The sequence below is a fragment of the Varroa jacobsoni genome, unplaced genomic scaffold (assembly GCF_002532875.2).
Source record: "Varroa jacobsoni isolate VJ856 unplaced genomic scaffold, vjacob_1.0 scaffold_566, whole genome shotgun sequence".
In the NCBI taxonomy this organism is placed as follows: domain Eukaryota; kingdom Metazoa; phylum Arthropoda; class Arachnida; order Mesostigmata; family Varroidae; genus Varroa; species Varroa jacobsoni.
Genome location: NW_019213468.1, coordinates 177,097 through 192,887, shown reverse-complemented (window position 1 = coordinate 192,887; position 15,791 = coordinate 177,097). Strand labels below are relative to the sequence as shown.

Here is a 15,791-nt window from a genome sequence, read left to right as displayed (position 1 = left end):
CCTTAATGATCAAAATAATAAATAATAAACGAAAATAAAAATTAGAGAGGTAAGCGCACTGGGTCACACTGGGCTACAGACAATACTACAAAAAAACTCTGGGAACAATAAACATTTTTAGCCTGCAAGTGAATGCTACGCGTCCTACCCGAACAAACGTATAGGTACTGAACGCAAGGATAATTGTATCAATGAATATTACACCAAAGAGCTTATGGTGAACCAATGTAATCAACAAAAGAGGTCGTAATTAACGTGACTTGAACATTGTTCGTCGCTCGTAACGATTCATAATTTAGCGTCGTTCCCAGCTCTTCCAAGCTGATCCACAACAGCAATACAGACGGTCGCACAGTCTGTGCGGTTTACATCAGTCTGATGTAAACCGAGGTCAATTTGTATCCAGTTCGGCTGATCATACGGCGAAGCACGTTGCATAATAGCTAACTTACCACTACGCTAAGCGGATGATAAACCTCAGCGACGGCACGGGCCTGTTCGGGCTTTTCGAAAGGACTCTGCACACTGGAGGCGTGACGAAACACCGTTCAGCACAGTTAGAACTAGGCAACAACTGAGAGCCACTATTGGCAAGCTAAACGTTCTGGCGAAATTCGCTCCCCAGAATGACCTGAAGGTCCACAACAATTTCAAACGACGTAACTGTGGGGTAAAGAAAAAGAAAAGCGCACAAATAGTTGGCCACTCACGAAAAGAACGTTTCCCAAGGGCCGCGTCCAGCAGCCGCCTTTGTTACTCTCAGTATTCAACGAAAACAACATTGCAGCAGCAAGATTGTTTTAGCTAGCTGCGGAAGCATACGGGCCGCGTCACACAGAGAGGGTAATCCCCTGCTGAGCACATCACCGACTCCGATGCGATGCGCATAAGAACTTAGGCAGTCGAAAAACATCGTCTGCTCAACGTATTTATAGACTCAGAGAAGGGTAGGGAAAATGGTATTGTAGTAAAAAAGGTTTATCGCTTAGAGACATTTCCCTATCATCCAGTGCTATTAAAAATCCGCAGATCTAATTATTGATTGAATCAAATAAATAGTCCTGTCTCTTACGAACGGTCACGACAAGGTGTCGCTTATTAGGGATTTGGGTTCGATTAGAAGGTATCGTAATAGTTTCATGACAATATAGATCATGCTCATGTAAATTATTCAATAGTAAAATGGACATTAGTTTTTGATCATGTAGTACATCTAACAGGCCAACGAAATAGTATGGCTGGTCAGTTGTGTAAAGGACACGACATTTTTCGAGATCCTACTAGTCACTACCATGTCTATAGTGAGGATGCTGCGTATCAAATAACCGTTGACAAAATCATGTTCAACATTACCACATGTTCATCATTAGATACTTGCAGACTGACGTTTTAAAGAAAAAAAATATGGTTGATAGACTTCTCTAAACCGCAAGGCATGTCTCGCTTCTATTTCTCAGGTTGGGATTACTCAAGTCTTTCGTCTAAACTCGTACCTATCTTTCAAGTCATGTTGGTGATAAGCGAGTGTCCCCGTTTTTGTTTTCTACAATGAACGAAGTACATGTCCTCTCGCTCTAGTCGCCTACGTCAAGTTGACTTTGTTTCTATTCAAACATTAGCGACAGACCGAAGCACAAAACGGAAAAATCAAATGATAGGCTGAATACAAGCACCAACAACTTCCGATTCATTCAGTTTGACTTGACACCTAACCTACCAATGATCGCAAAAACAAAACTGATCGATTTGTTTCGACAATATGGCAAAAACTTTGCACTATATTTCTATGTATAACGCATTAGTCCCTTAGGTGAGAAGCATGAACTAACGAATGAATGGATGGATGGATGAACGGATTTTCTAAAACAACTCCGCTCTTTACTTCTTTTCATTGACTCTCGTAATAAATGCATTTCGACAACTACCAAACAGCATTGGGCGGAGGGCAATACACATTATTCTGGGACACAGTATAAATTGTGGCCATGTTTAGGATGAGTGGTCTGCTATAGTGCGCAGTCCGCTGTCAACATACCGCGTCGGACTTCTGCACTACCCACCTCTCCTTCATCTTCTACTGTTTCTGTACAGCTGACATATGTATGGCTATAGAAAGCGTCGTCGAAACGCGTCGAATGCAGAATGTAAACAACAAACAGTAGAAACCATAGGGCGCCACTACTACAATCTGAACTCTTTACCAGGCCGACACAAAGCGAGAAGTGTTACCTCGCGAGAAGCTTTACGAGCCACTAAGTGATGGATGGAGCGTCAACAGCAGCAACAGCTTCGTCCAGCTGAGGGGGGCCTGCGACGGAGAACCGCAGCAGTGATCTGCTAGTAACAATTTCCAATAAGGAAAGTCTATAGTAGCTGCACAGCTGAAATACAACGATTCACTGAGGTGCACGGATGGTCTGTGGACAACAGTAACTGCTGTTACTGGAACAGCGTCCACAGAATCACAACGCTAGCAGCTGAGTGAACAAGCGAGAATCTGCTGATTTCGCCGACGGGCGCGCTCCCGTCGATTATTCATGCCAGAAGCAAATCGTCGACGGCGACGGAGAGCCTTTCGCTGTAGCGCTGCGTTGGTGATTGCGGCCGTTTTGTCTATCGCTGTTATAGCGAACCAGCTGATACCAGCTGAACTACTACCGCTGTCGGTTATTAATGGCGTTGTGCGTAAGCGTTTCTGTGCTCGTTTACGAAACGAGACCAATCGTACCAATGGAAACAGCAGAATTAGCGAGTGGCGACTATCCATGCAGTTGCTAAAATTCCTTTGCCGTCCATCCGTTCGTCGGCGTACCCGGGTGTTTCATTTGCGCCTTTCGCATCGATTGTCGCCGCTACCGTGGACAGCGTTCCGCTTTCAATAGCTGCAGCAGCACCAACAGTACTATTAGCGACGTCTTCTATTATTCTCGATGTGTACTCCTTGGCAATCGTAAGTGGACGCACGACAGTGGCACCCCCGATGCAGCTGTTCCTGATATTGGAATGGTATCGGGTACTTTACATTGTTGACGTCTCACTTCAGGATGCTGCCACTGGAATTGTCACGCCGCCTTTATTGACGCTAGTCGAATCCTTGTGTGTTATTGTTGCTGCTATTGTTGACTTTTTGTGATAAGCATTTTGCTCGTTGGCGATTCTTTTGTACACAATAATGTATGAATAAGTATTATGTTGTGACCGATCCGATTTAGCCGTTGCTTGATTGATTGCTTGGCCTCACAATGTATTCGACGGGTGCTCGCTAATTCCGGTACTGATAATCGTTTATCCCATCAATGCATAGTTTTTTGGGCTATTTTAATCATTGAATTTCCAACTGTGTTAGACTGGAACTGACGCAACTATTATTGGAATGGTTGCTGTTATAATAATCTGCCTGTCATCTGGCCACCCGGTGCAGCGGCCTAGAGATTAGTGAAGAAAGTGAACGATATTATCTAATGAACAAAATAAGTACACAAAAAAAAGGAAAATCCACCAACTTGAATAATTGTGTAAGATTACGATTGTGGCAACTGTAATAACTGTTGTGAGTAACGAAGGCAGCATCAAGCTACCGCTGAATGCTCGCCATCAGCGCTTACTGAGCTGCCAACCAATATCAAGTGTAGAATTTCTTATAATGTTCATAGCCGTCGTCACAGTAGTCAACCGTTCCGTGGTAAAAGGCTAGGAGTTTTGTGGTCCTTACCGTCGTGCGTAGTGATTAAAGTGAACATTGCTCGTTATAGTAGTAGATGTTGCTAGGTGGCACGGCTTGCTTGTTCCGCTTACCGTCAAATACAATCGCAGTAAAAGTTATACGTGATTATAGTTCAGTAAGTTTGGTCCCCGATAGCGGCGCTGCTTCAGCCAATGAAGGGTGTCGATGGACGGACTCGGCCGTGAAAGTGTTCTTGAGAAAACTGTGCTAGTGATTTGTCGTGGTTGGGGTTCACAATCGAAATTACTGGTTCGACAACGTTGAAACAACAGCAGACCTAGCGTAGGATAACAGCAAAGTGAAACAAATAAACAAACAAACACGGAGATAGAAAGCAGAGGTGCGAAAGGAATCGTTGAATCGAAGCTATAATAGCCCATTTATGTTTTGATGTCGGATAAACAAATAACAAGTGACTAGACGACCGGGTGAAAACGAAGAAGCTATGTGACGTAGACGATCTGCAGTTGCGGCAGAAGGTGACTTGATCAGAAGCAGCTGCAGCAGCGCTTACGACAAATACTACGTGGGTGACGACAACGATACAACAGTTGCGGCAACCGCATCAGGGCGCAAGGGTACATCGTAAGAAGTGGATTTATGAGGGTATTCGTAACGGGTTGGTTCAACAAAAACAACGATCGTTAACGATGTGGATTGAGCCAAGGGAGATTCTGATTGCGTCGGGACTTTGGGCGACGGAGAAACGGTCGACGTTCTTCTCGCTACAACGGCGCAAAGGTCATGGCTCTCGTGGTTTGTCTTCCGTTCTGCTCGGGACAGTCGATTCAATCCTATACAACAATAAGCCGGCACCGTTTCGCGTTATCCATCATACGCCGAGCTCTGAAGTGAGCTGGGCCGTAGCTGAAGCCTTTCAGCATGTTGATATTGAACGGGATTGGCAGTGGCTGATTGACAATCTCTCGCCAACTCTCGAACAGTGCGATGGTGAAGACCAAATGACGGACATCGTGAAGTGCAAAGTTACTTCACTGCTAATGCAGAGCTTGCAGGCCTCTGGCGGATGCCCAGACACCACCGATCCAGACTTCCAAAACACGCTGTCGAGTTTCCGCCAACGTTTCAATATGCCAGAAGAGAAGTTAGTTAATTATTATTCGTGCAACCTGCTGAAGAATAGGGTCCCTCGACAGGGCTGGCTCTATTTGTCAGTGAACACGATGTGTTTTTACTCTTATTTGCTAGGCAAAGAAACAAAGATCATTCTGCGCTGGACAGAAATCAGCGTGCTGGAGAAAAGCCGAAATTTCCTATTTCCTGAGTCCATTCACATAGTGACGCGTGATGACAAAGAGTACCTGTTCTCGCTATTTACCTCAATCAAGGAGACGTTTCAACTAATGGAGCAGCTGGCCAACCTCGCCATGCGACAGATCATATCTGAGGAGGCGTACGAAGAAGATCCAAATGTGTTTTATCGCATGGTCAAAAACATGCAGCGGAAGGGGTCGTTAGTTAAGCGCGATCTGGACGCACGAGCTCAGTCCGAGTCGTATCGGCTACGATTTCGCCTGTCAAGTGACGAACGGCTAGATGGAACCATTGAATGCTCACTGTTCACCCCCTACGACAAGAAAACAGTCTGGGGCAAACTCTTCTTCTCGAGTAACTACTTATGTTTTGATAGCCGCGTGCGAAACCTCGTGCGAGTGATCATTCCACTAAGAAATGTTATCATGGCTGAGAAAACAGTCCTCACCTTTGGGTCGCGTCAACACGGCATCCTTGTCAATTGCAAAGATGGCAATACGTTCATGTTTTCGGAGATAGATAAAAGCGAGCTGGACACAGTCGTCAAGAAAATCAGTGACCTTCTGAGATTACCACCAACCAAAGTTCTACTGCCGCATGGAGACACGCCACGATCCGATGTTCGCTGGAAGTTGACTCCACCTCTTGTGCAACTTTTCCCGCTGAAGTATACCGATGAGGGAGCATCGAAGATGCAGGCGCAAAGTGCGAAATGGGAGCACCATTTCGTCGAGTATTGTCGTGGAGTAAGTAGTTACCGCACATTCGAAACGATGGAACTTGTGCTTCAGGGAATTCCCGACAAATACCGCGGAGAAATTTGGATGCTGTACTCAGGCGCACTCAATGATATGCAGCGCAACCCTGGTTATTATCAATGGCTTGTTGAGGCTAGCCAATCAAGGTCTAAAGCGTCGATGGCTGCCGATGAGATCGAACGCGATTTGCACCGTTCTCTGCCCGAACACCCTGCATATCAGGATACTGTTGGTATTGATGCCCTCCGTCGAGTATTAAACGCATATGCCTTCAAAAATCCTCACATTGGATATTGTCAAGCAATGAACATAGTTGCCAGTGTTCTTTTGTTATACAACTGCGAAGAAGAGGCATTTTGGTTGCTGGCCGCCATGTGCGAACGCCTACTACCGGACTACTACAACACGAAGGTAATCGGAGCACAGATCGACCAACGGGTCCTACAGGATCTCGTCAAGGACAACTTGGGCCTGCTTCACGACAAGCTTGAAGCGCTTGGAATTCTGTCGATGATCTCTATCTCATGGTTTTTAACTCTGTTCCTTAGTGTTATGCCATTTGAGGCCGTTGTGCAGATTATGGACTGCTTCTTCTACGATGGTCCTAAGGTCATCTTCCAGGTGGCGTTGGCAATTTTAGACAAAAATAAGAAGGCTCTTTCCGAGGTTGTTGACGACGGGTCCGCTCTTGCTATCCTAAACAAGTTTCTGGGCGGTATCACGAACGTGACAGGGCCCATCGTTCAGAGTAAGCAGCTACCTCTTACTGAGGAAGAAACAACCGACATCAGCACCCTCCTTGACTATGCCTATCGAACGTACAACTTCATTAGTGAAGAGATGATTGAGAAGCTTCGAAATAAGCATCGGCTTCTAGTAGTACAAGACTTAGACGCACAATCGAGCACGCAGGTTCTTCGATCACTGAACTCGGACATGATGCTGAGACAGCTGTTAAAAGAAAGCGATGCCCTGGATCTATTGCATCTGGTCAAGAAAGAACAACAGCTAAGTAGCCGCCGGCCCGGATTTCATAATTTGGCGCCGAAAACCGACCCTCTGCTTCCCGTCTACGAGCAGTATAATCTCGATTTTGAGCACTTCAGCAAACTATACCAGCAGATCTGCGACTCGATGTGGTACACCGGTGACCATCCGGAACAGCTGATGTTGCGAATGTTCCATCTTTTCGACGAAAACGAAGATGATTTCATAAATTTTCGTGAACTCTGCCAACTCGTAGCTGTTCTGTGCTACGGAGATTTGGAGCATCGCTTGGGACTTATCTATTCGGCGCACCTAGTGAAAAGTGTAGCGGCAGATGAACCTTCACCGCTGGAGCTACTTGAGGACACTGAAACGGCAACCGAAGCCGAAGAGTACTTCGCGAAGAGCACAAGTGAGGACAATGTCGAGTTCAAAAATTTGTCGACCTACACACACGCGTCGCTGCTTGACGCGCTCGTCTGGAGTCGCCAGCAGAGCGGACATTGGCCGACCTCGCAGAGGTCACCGTCTGTGAGCTCAATGAACCTCGATGAGATTTTTCAGGAGCTGCCTGACATGAATCAGAAACAGTTTATGGCCATGTTCACTAGCTTATACAGACTCTTTGTTGGACACCCGCGAGAAAACGACTTTGTGAAATCGCTGGCTAATATCAGCACGATTCTCCTGCAGACAGGTGAACTTCAGCAGAAGATTGAACGATCTGCATCACGAGAAACGGCAACCGCGTCCCAGCAGCACATAGCTGATGGTGCTTCAAGTCGGGGTACGTCGACTTCGGAAGGTAGTGCGGGTGGCGATGGGATTGCTCGCCAGCAAGACCGATGGAACATCCAGTGGTACCTATCCTTTAGCCAGTTTCGTAATACACTACGAATCGATGATACGTTGTGCAATTTTTTCTCCCTTAAATTGCCCCTGTCGGAAAAGCTAACCGCAATCAGGAAAAACAAGCTATAAGGCACAACACTTCATTGTATCCCTGGGGCATTCTCGAGTTTTCGAGAACCGTAATAATTATAATGCATCTGTGGCACAAGTTAAGAATAGAAATCATGCCAAGCAGACGAAAGTTAAAGAAAAAAGCTTTTCAATTTGTTCATCATAAGCATGTATCTATAATCGCTCGGGACACGTTTGCGTGGAATGGACGGGAGCCATATCGACCGTTCAGGTTCACTGAAACAACAAAAGAATTTCATTGCATCGTTGTGATCCGTTCCGCCACTGTGTTGTCGTAGCCGTCCAAAATTGCATTTATCTATGATGCAAATGACATTGATATATTTGTTAGTGTAAGTTCAGCGACTAATTGACCCCGTAGTTCTAGATAATAGGGCTGTTAGCGTTGATCGAAGTGAGTGACAAAAGCAAAGAGGTCCGAACAATCTGTATCCTACGAAGCCGACTTTTAACCGCAAACCGAAAGAGCGTTATACTTGACTTGTTGATTGATTAATAAATAATACAGCAATGTAGTATATTTTCACGGGAAAATGGTGCAATGATAAATGCTATATAATAACGAGACACAAGTTTAACTCAATTTCATTTGCAAGCTCAGACATCATAGAATGATGCAAATCTTAAAGAAGTATGAACCTATATATAAATATATATGATACAGAAGTTGGTATATGCTTTAATGGCTATTTAAAAAAAGAAGAAGAAATAAGCGTAGTGCTATATAAAAAAAAAGCCTGTATAAAGGATGAAGTAAAATAAAGAGTTTTCTATGGCGAAAGAGGCGCCAAATTTCAGAGCATTCCTAACTAAACTCGATAGGAACACGTGTGCCACGTATTGTTTTTTTTCAAGACTAAAAGCCTAGTTCGTTTGGAAATCTTTACTCACGAAGACAGTTATACAGAAAACCCTGTAAGCGTATCTAAGCGCCACAAATACGTGACCGAGAAATATACACTGAGTAAGTGACTTGCTTATGACCTATTAGTAAGCGGCAGATATCCATGATTTATGGTCTTGCAATCGGCTTTGTCGATTCTTTATGGTGAGGACCAAAATAAAACAACATTCACAGGAAAGTTGAAAAGACAGTTCTATATCGACTACATAAACAGAAAAAACGTGTGCAAGAAGGCAAAAAATAAATCGGTGAGAGATGTAAAACAGACAAGTTAAGTATGTATCAGAACGCCTTGGTGGAGATTCTGCTAGGACTCCGCAAGGATGTATAAGTCAGTGACAGATTCGCATGCGCCTACCGACAATTAGGGCCCGATACTTTCAATGTTCGTCGAAATGTATTTTTAAGAGGAAATATGATTGTCGAAAGAAATGATGCAATATAAAATGTGTTCTTTGTTTTCTCTCTCTTTTTCTCTATGTATGTGTGCCATGTAGCAGTGTTCCGAATTTGGAACAGCAGTAAGCTCCTAGTAACAAAATTAAAATTGTCTTAAAGTCACAGATATTCCAAAGTGATTAGAATGGGGATCACACGGTTAACAGAAATGAATCATAAATATTATCTTGAGGATATTGCTTTGTGTAAAAATTTTTAATGGCGAAATTCTTATATAATGAAATCTGTTGCGAAAGTTATGAAAGTAATGTTAGGTTTTTTTTTACAACATGTATGATTTTCTAAAGATTTTATTATTCAGGATGAGTGAAATGCTCCTATAACTAATACTGAACGAAGTACGCTATGACGCTGGTAACAGAAATTTTCATTAATAACGCTTTATTAATCTGAAATGTTATTCTATATATCATTAATTACTATTATTTTTTACTAATTTGCAAGTATAAGTCTCTATTAATTATTAGTTTTACAGGGTATTTGGGGTGAATTAGAATAAATATCAGCTGGCTGTTTGTCGCGATAAGCATACGTTCGCTATCTATTCTTGGAAGTAAAGCTAGCTATTATCTCTGAAATAAAGTAGCGCATTTATCATCAAATGATGGTTATTTATCAATAATGAATTTCGGAATATGAGTGAACACTAACGGTTGTCCAATGTCCTCACCTTGACAGTGTTACAGTATTGGCCAAACACTAAGGCATATGAGATGCGAGAGGCGATGTACGTATTTCGGTCCGAAATTGCCGCATGCACGTTTGTACATATTACTTCAGTTTTTATTTGGCATCTGATGTTTCAAATATAGCATTAGTACATCTACTATATATAACGTGTGGCTGCTATTTTTTACCTATAGTATTAATAGGTATCGTTTCAGTCGTCGCACGTAGGAATGATAATGGACCGGGAACGATGAGCATTGTAAATCATCGTCGTCATACTTAATAACGATAATACGTATAATCTAAGCTGTAATAAAGCTATTACTTAAATACTTTACGAATTCAAGTACTTTACGAATACCTTGTGCAATATGAACTCATTATCTAAATCTGATAGATGCTGCAATATGGCTTCCGTTCACGAAATCCCTAGTTTTCCTTAACTAGGATAATCACTTCGAATAAGTCTTCTTCTACTGGGAAAGATTATTAAAATGAAAAAGATTTTGTCTTGCTATCTACGTAAATACGAGAGTACATTATGTTCAAGATTGTTGGCAAGATGTTTGGCGAGCCCATGATGGCGTAGTAAATAACCTATTCGCGTTCTAAAGATATATGGTGATTTATGCTCAAGTACCGGACGTAAAACGTGGGAGCATGAAGAGAGACAATAAAATCACTGTCAGATTTGTCTGTACTGTATGTTTTTATTGTTGATTATTCGCTGTAGGAAATACGACTGCAAGTACCTTTTTCACTATTATATGACAGCTACGAAATTTTCCAAGTTCTTAAATACGCTACACTAAGCATAAAGATATAAGTGGTTTGCATTGCCATGTTGACTCTAGACAGAGGTCAATGTTTTGATGAGTAAGGCCCAAATTCTTTTCCTTTTTATTTATTATATTTATTTTTAGAAATTACGTAGTACAAGAGGATTTACATTGCTTTCAATATCTAAATGAGTTGTATAGATAAATGACAAATAGTTTTAAATTATATAGCTTAGTTCTTTTTGAATTTATTTGTTCCACCAGCCACGACGAATCATACCGAATGCATCTGAACATTTATTCATAAGTAAATCTGATCCCCTGAAGCCAACGGCAATCTTAAGCCGAATCATGATTTATAACTGGTTATGTACAATTTAAAGATATACGATTTTTTTTGTTAACACTCATTTCCAACCGCTTCAAGTTAATATCGCATCTGTTGTTCCACTAAGCTCACAGATCCCGGCTAACTAATCCAACTGCGCGCTTCTTATGACTGCACCCGTAGCAGCATCAACGACTGCAGCGCGTTGACAAGAGCTACGTTGTTAGGTAAAGAAAATAGGTAGGTTCATCCAATTATCGCTCATCTATTTCAAGCACGCGCGCGACTCATTACTCTCGGAAATCGTTGACTGGACGACTGTAAATAGCAAACAGGCAACTACCCAATAACTTACTGTCGTCTGCTGATCGAGTGCAGACGATAGCAGCCATGGCCACAGTATTAAGCAAAGCAGACTAAGCAGAACCGTAGCGTTAATGCACTAAGTCCGCCTTCTTGAAAAATCGTAGCGCACGAGCCTAGTTGTAACAGTATTCAGATGCTACTGTATCCTTAGTAGGAGATCTTATCGCAGGCCTCCGGCACACTCCAGACCCAAGCGCTAGATATTAAGATTTCGAACTCTGGTCAACGCGGTAGACCGCCACAAACCAACGAGAAGTGGTAACAACGTCGTTGTAAACATAAATGGCTGCGCCCTGGTTGAAGTTCTGGGAGAGTGAAATGGTGCGGCGGTGTGAACGGCGTTGGTTCAGAAGCAACGCCAACAGCTTAAAGAGAACAACATCAGGCCACAGTGAAAAGCAGCCGCAGCGGAGACTAGGTCTGTAGCAGCACCAACGCTGGTAGTTGTAGCAGCTGCACTAGCAGCCGTATCGAAATGAATGCAGAAATTCAGGGCGCTACGATATGTGGCGATGCAATGTGATGCAGCTGGACTAGCTAAACGAAATCAAAATACGTATGGTTATTATAAGCGTATAGGGAAAGTGTGGCAGCGCACGGTACACGTTAAACCCGCCGTTGCAGCAGCTATTATGTAATTGCGATCAAGTAAGTCCGCGATCTCCTGGTAATCGGCGCATGTTGCTATCACCGTTGTTGTCAACGCTAAATGCTCGCTATATAAGTGTTTTTTTGTAGAACGTGGAATTTCTATTCATGTTAGCGATAACAGAGATGGTCGCTGTCGTCGGTGGCGTTGAGTTTCTCAGTTAGAAGCGAGTTAGGCGAAGAGAGGTTTGAACGAAATTGCCGAGTGCGAAAAGACGAAATCAGACGGCACTCGGCCCAGACCGAGAGGCTGGAGGGCAAAGGTTGGCCGCGGCCGCCGATGCTAAATGAACCTATGATTCACGGTTTATTGCGAATGGTGTCGACATAGTGGTTGGAAAGTGAGCTTGTACGATAAACTACCCTGAAGAAAGAACAATAGATCTATCTGTTCAGCTGTCTATCGTTCTACGTCAAGCCGGAAAAATAACAGCGGCGGTGACTGGAACAACTGGCCAGAGATTGCTGTTGGCGTGGTGGCAGTACAAGAAAATACCGAATACCTGATAGGCCTGTAACAATCGAATAACAACGACTGTCACTAGAAATCGTGGTCACGATGGACAGTTCCCAAGAAGAGGTCGTCTATGGAAGCGATGCGGCTGAAACGACTCATGAGGGGTCTACCGGAGGCCAGGACGTAAGTACACTTTCAAGGGTATCATCGGCAAACTGAACAACAAACTGTTAACACCGAACAGAGATTATTAATACATGCATTTGTTGACCAGCATGGCAAATCATGCTGTCTATAGATTGTAGAGGTGCGAAATCGTGTAGAGAAGGCCGACAAAAAAAAATGCTACTGTCACAGTTGTCGGTTAGCAAACGAAAATCGACCGACAGCGACAGTTGGAAGGACGCTCTCTTTGGAACTCGAACAGAGCGAAGGTCTACGCATGCGACAGCAGCACAGCTGGTCCCTCGATACGTACAGCTGTGATTCATCAAGCTACCTGCTCTTGTTACTACGCACGCTCCAGCACCAACGTGCCTTCCGTGTGCCAGATTCGTAACAACAAGAGACTTTTGCTGGACTATTGACAATTTATCAATATTCTAACGAATGGGGAATGTAGCACAAAGCACACTGAGATAGCTAACCGTAAATTTCGTTGAATTCACTGCAAAAAAATGCATGATTATACGAACACTTGGACGCAGGTTGGCAAGCACCTTGATATCATATTCATCTGTACGGGGATCAGAGACAGGATCATGAAGTCGACTGATTTATTAGTGAAAAACAAATTTTCCAAGGCTTCTCTTCAGAGAGTTGAATAGGGTATCATTACTTGCAGTTATGCACAACATATTCGAGCTTATGTCTTGGGGCAAATCTGTAGCTTTGATAGACAAGTGCGCACTGAGGGTGTTATGGCGCGCCAACAGATTATCGCATACGTGAGAAGCAACTACTGCATTCATTCGTACCAATGATCAGGAAGTCTTGTGCTTGGTAGATTACATTATATTTTGACAGGTCCACACAGTGATAAAGGTTCCGGCTAAGGTTTTTTATTGTGCCGTAATGTTAAAGCTATCCTCAATAAATACTAACAAATTTTTTTTCTTGAATTCTTATAAAACTATGCATTTTTGTTCGTAAAGTTTATTTTCTGAATATCAAACCATAACAGTTTGAACAAATGTAATCCATTTGCTTGGACAATTCAGTCAATTACCTCAAATAATCCATACCTCACACCTGGCTAACCACTGAATTGACACTGAGTAGGACTAAAATGTCATTTAAGAAGTCAGCGTTTTTCGTCAGGAACGACTACTGTGTTACAAATTCAGCATCTTGTGTGCTCGCAATTCTGAGTCAAGGTATTCAATAAAGTTAAAGCAAAAAGAGCAAAACTTGTACAGAAACGGCAAATGAGTGTGAAGTATATAGCGGCCAGGAGACACAAAGGAATAATGTGCCTAAGATTCTTGTGTCAACACGATACAGCTAAACATTGTAAATAGATAGTATATATAATTGATAAATTGCAGTGCCATCGTACTAGGAAGCATTATTGTGTACATAAGTATCATATGTTCCGTTCAAACCCTGCGCACAAACCAATACATTTTAGACGCACAGATCTTGCGTTTGGTAGACATTTCAACAATATAGTCAACCATCTAACATAGTTAGATATTAACAACTACATTTATTCTTATCCATGGCCCATGGAGAACTTAATAAAACGTAGAAATAATTGTGAAAAATAACATTTTGAAGGAAATAGCACACAATATTTAGTTACATACTACGAGCTCAATGATCTTGTATCGAAAGATGATTACTAAACACACGTTGGGTAGAGGCTGTTGGCTGTTCTAATATATACATACTGTTATTCAGCCGCCAGTTACGCATAGTATGTCGTAGGAATGAGGCCTACAATAGCTTAAGTCAACCACAATCTGGTCTTCGTTTACTGGTCAGATGGCCAAAAATAAAATGACGTAAAAGACTACTATCTCTATCGGATTATATTGCTATCGGGCACTGATCGAGCTGAACTTTTAGGAGCAAGAAGCGATTTTTACTCTCGACGTCTTCAAATGCTAATAGTACACTGCAGGTGAATGAATCTTACAATTTCTTTTTACCTTTGTTTGCCCATTAATGCTTTCATCGAATACTGGTAAACTCGTTAAACTAGCTCGTAAACATTACTTAAAATCCATATGATTGCGAATCGGTTAACCGCAACATTAAAAACCGGAAAGGCCAGTTAGTAAACCGAGTTATATCATTAGTATTTTCTATGCTATTATTTAGCACAGACTGGGCTTTAACTTTAATCATTTTTATCGTTTATTGATTTCTGTTCCAGTGCAAATTGTCCAGATCTGAATCGTATTTTGGAGACAATTTTTTTGCAATCCGCCGTCAGGGCCCCAGAAGATCAGCCAGTTAAACTGCTCGTCTCGCAAGTTCTACAGGTTGATGTATGCTTGGGGAAACCACTAAGGAAGTTCTGCTTAGGGAATATATTTCGTCGATCCGCTAACTTAGCAGTATTAGCAGCCAGAATAAAATTAAACTCTGTCCGTTAACTTATTTTAGCAGTTCGCTGCAAATGGGCATTCGTGGTGAATCGTTCTACCAAAGGCATCATTGGAGTCTAAATATAGTGTGGGAGCAAAGGCAAAGATTTGATAGCAAAATAAAATTAACATTACTTTTATATCACAAATGTAGTACATAGCTAGGTATAGCAATTACAAGACTTTACTTTGATGTGATCTCGTCGAGGAGCTAACGTGCAATGGACATATATTCTGTCGTTGTCCAAAAAGGCAATCAGCAGATTGCGACTTGCTAGAGTAACGATTTTTTTTTATTAATTTTCATGAAGTGTCGTTGTTATTCGCCCCACCCTGGGTTTTGCATGCATGACGCACTTTTTTTTCGATTCAGGCTACAATAGGTAGTGCTGCTTTGCCAGTGGAAAAGTAGGATTCTGTGTGGCCGAAAGCTTTTTGTTACGACTGAGCAACTTATACTGAATCTTATGATCGTACTTGAAATGAGTGCCAATAGACTTCTATATCTGGTAAGACTTCAGTTTGCGAATGTTTTGCGAGGTAGTATTTTTCGTTGGTTAGGTGATGCTAAGCTTTGTTACATTGAGCGCTTGGATGATGGCACATAGAAGATATTTCTAGTGACTTAAAATGCCCAGTGTGATTAAACATTTACTTATTCTAGCTTTCGAGAGGTATGAGAAGGTTTTATCTAGAGATATATTTTCGTTTCCTTGCCCATAAAAAATATCATTGATTTACGGTATGCGCAAAAAGCACTCTATCGACGCAGTGGAGCTATGTATAGCTTTAACATTGCTAGGGCACCTGCCTAACTCAATATTAGTTGAATATATAATACGTGGCTGCGTGTGCACCA

The 15,791-nt window shown here is 42.4% G+C and overlaps 2 protein-coding genes across 4 annotated transcripts in view; both read left to right on the top strand.

Annotated features, from left to right (window-relative positions):
* Nucleotides 1-1,364: 1,364 nt before the first annotated feature.
* Tbc1d8-9 (TBC1 domain family member 8/9) lies at nt 1,365-10,460 on the top strand. The gene has a single exon (XM_022835120.2). The coding sequence runs from the start codon at nt 4,375-4,377 to the stop codon at nt 7,723-7,725; it is 3,351 nt and encodes a 1,116-aa protein (XP_022690855.1). The 5' UTR covers nt 1,365-4,374; the 3' UTR covers nt 7,726-10,460.
* Nucleotides 10,461-10,709: 249 nt separating this feature from the next.
* Nucleotides 10,710-15,791, top strand: part of LOC111261538 (C-Jun-amino-terminal kinase-interacting protein 4) — a 22,811-nt gene continuing 17,729 nt past the window's right edge. For 2 of the 3 annotated variants that reach the window (XM_086968751.1, XM_086968749.1), the window contains exon 1: nt 12,387-12,521. In XM_086968751.1, the coding sequence (XP_086824877.1) occupies nt 12,441-12,521 (81 nt within the window). In that variant the 5' untranslated portion in view covers nt 12,387-12,440. Of the gene's footprint in view, nt 11,652-12,386; nt 12,522-15,791 lie in introns of those variants that run through there. The other variant, XM_086968750.1, reaches the window with a different exon arrangement.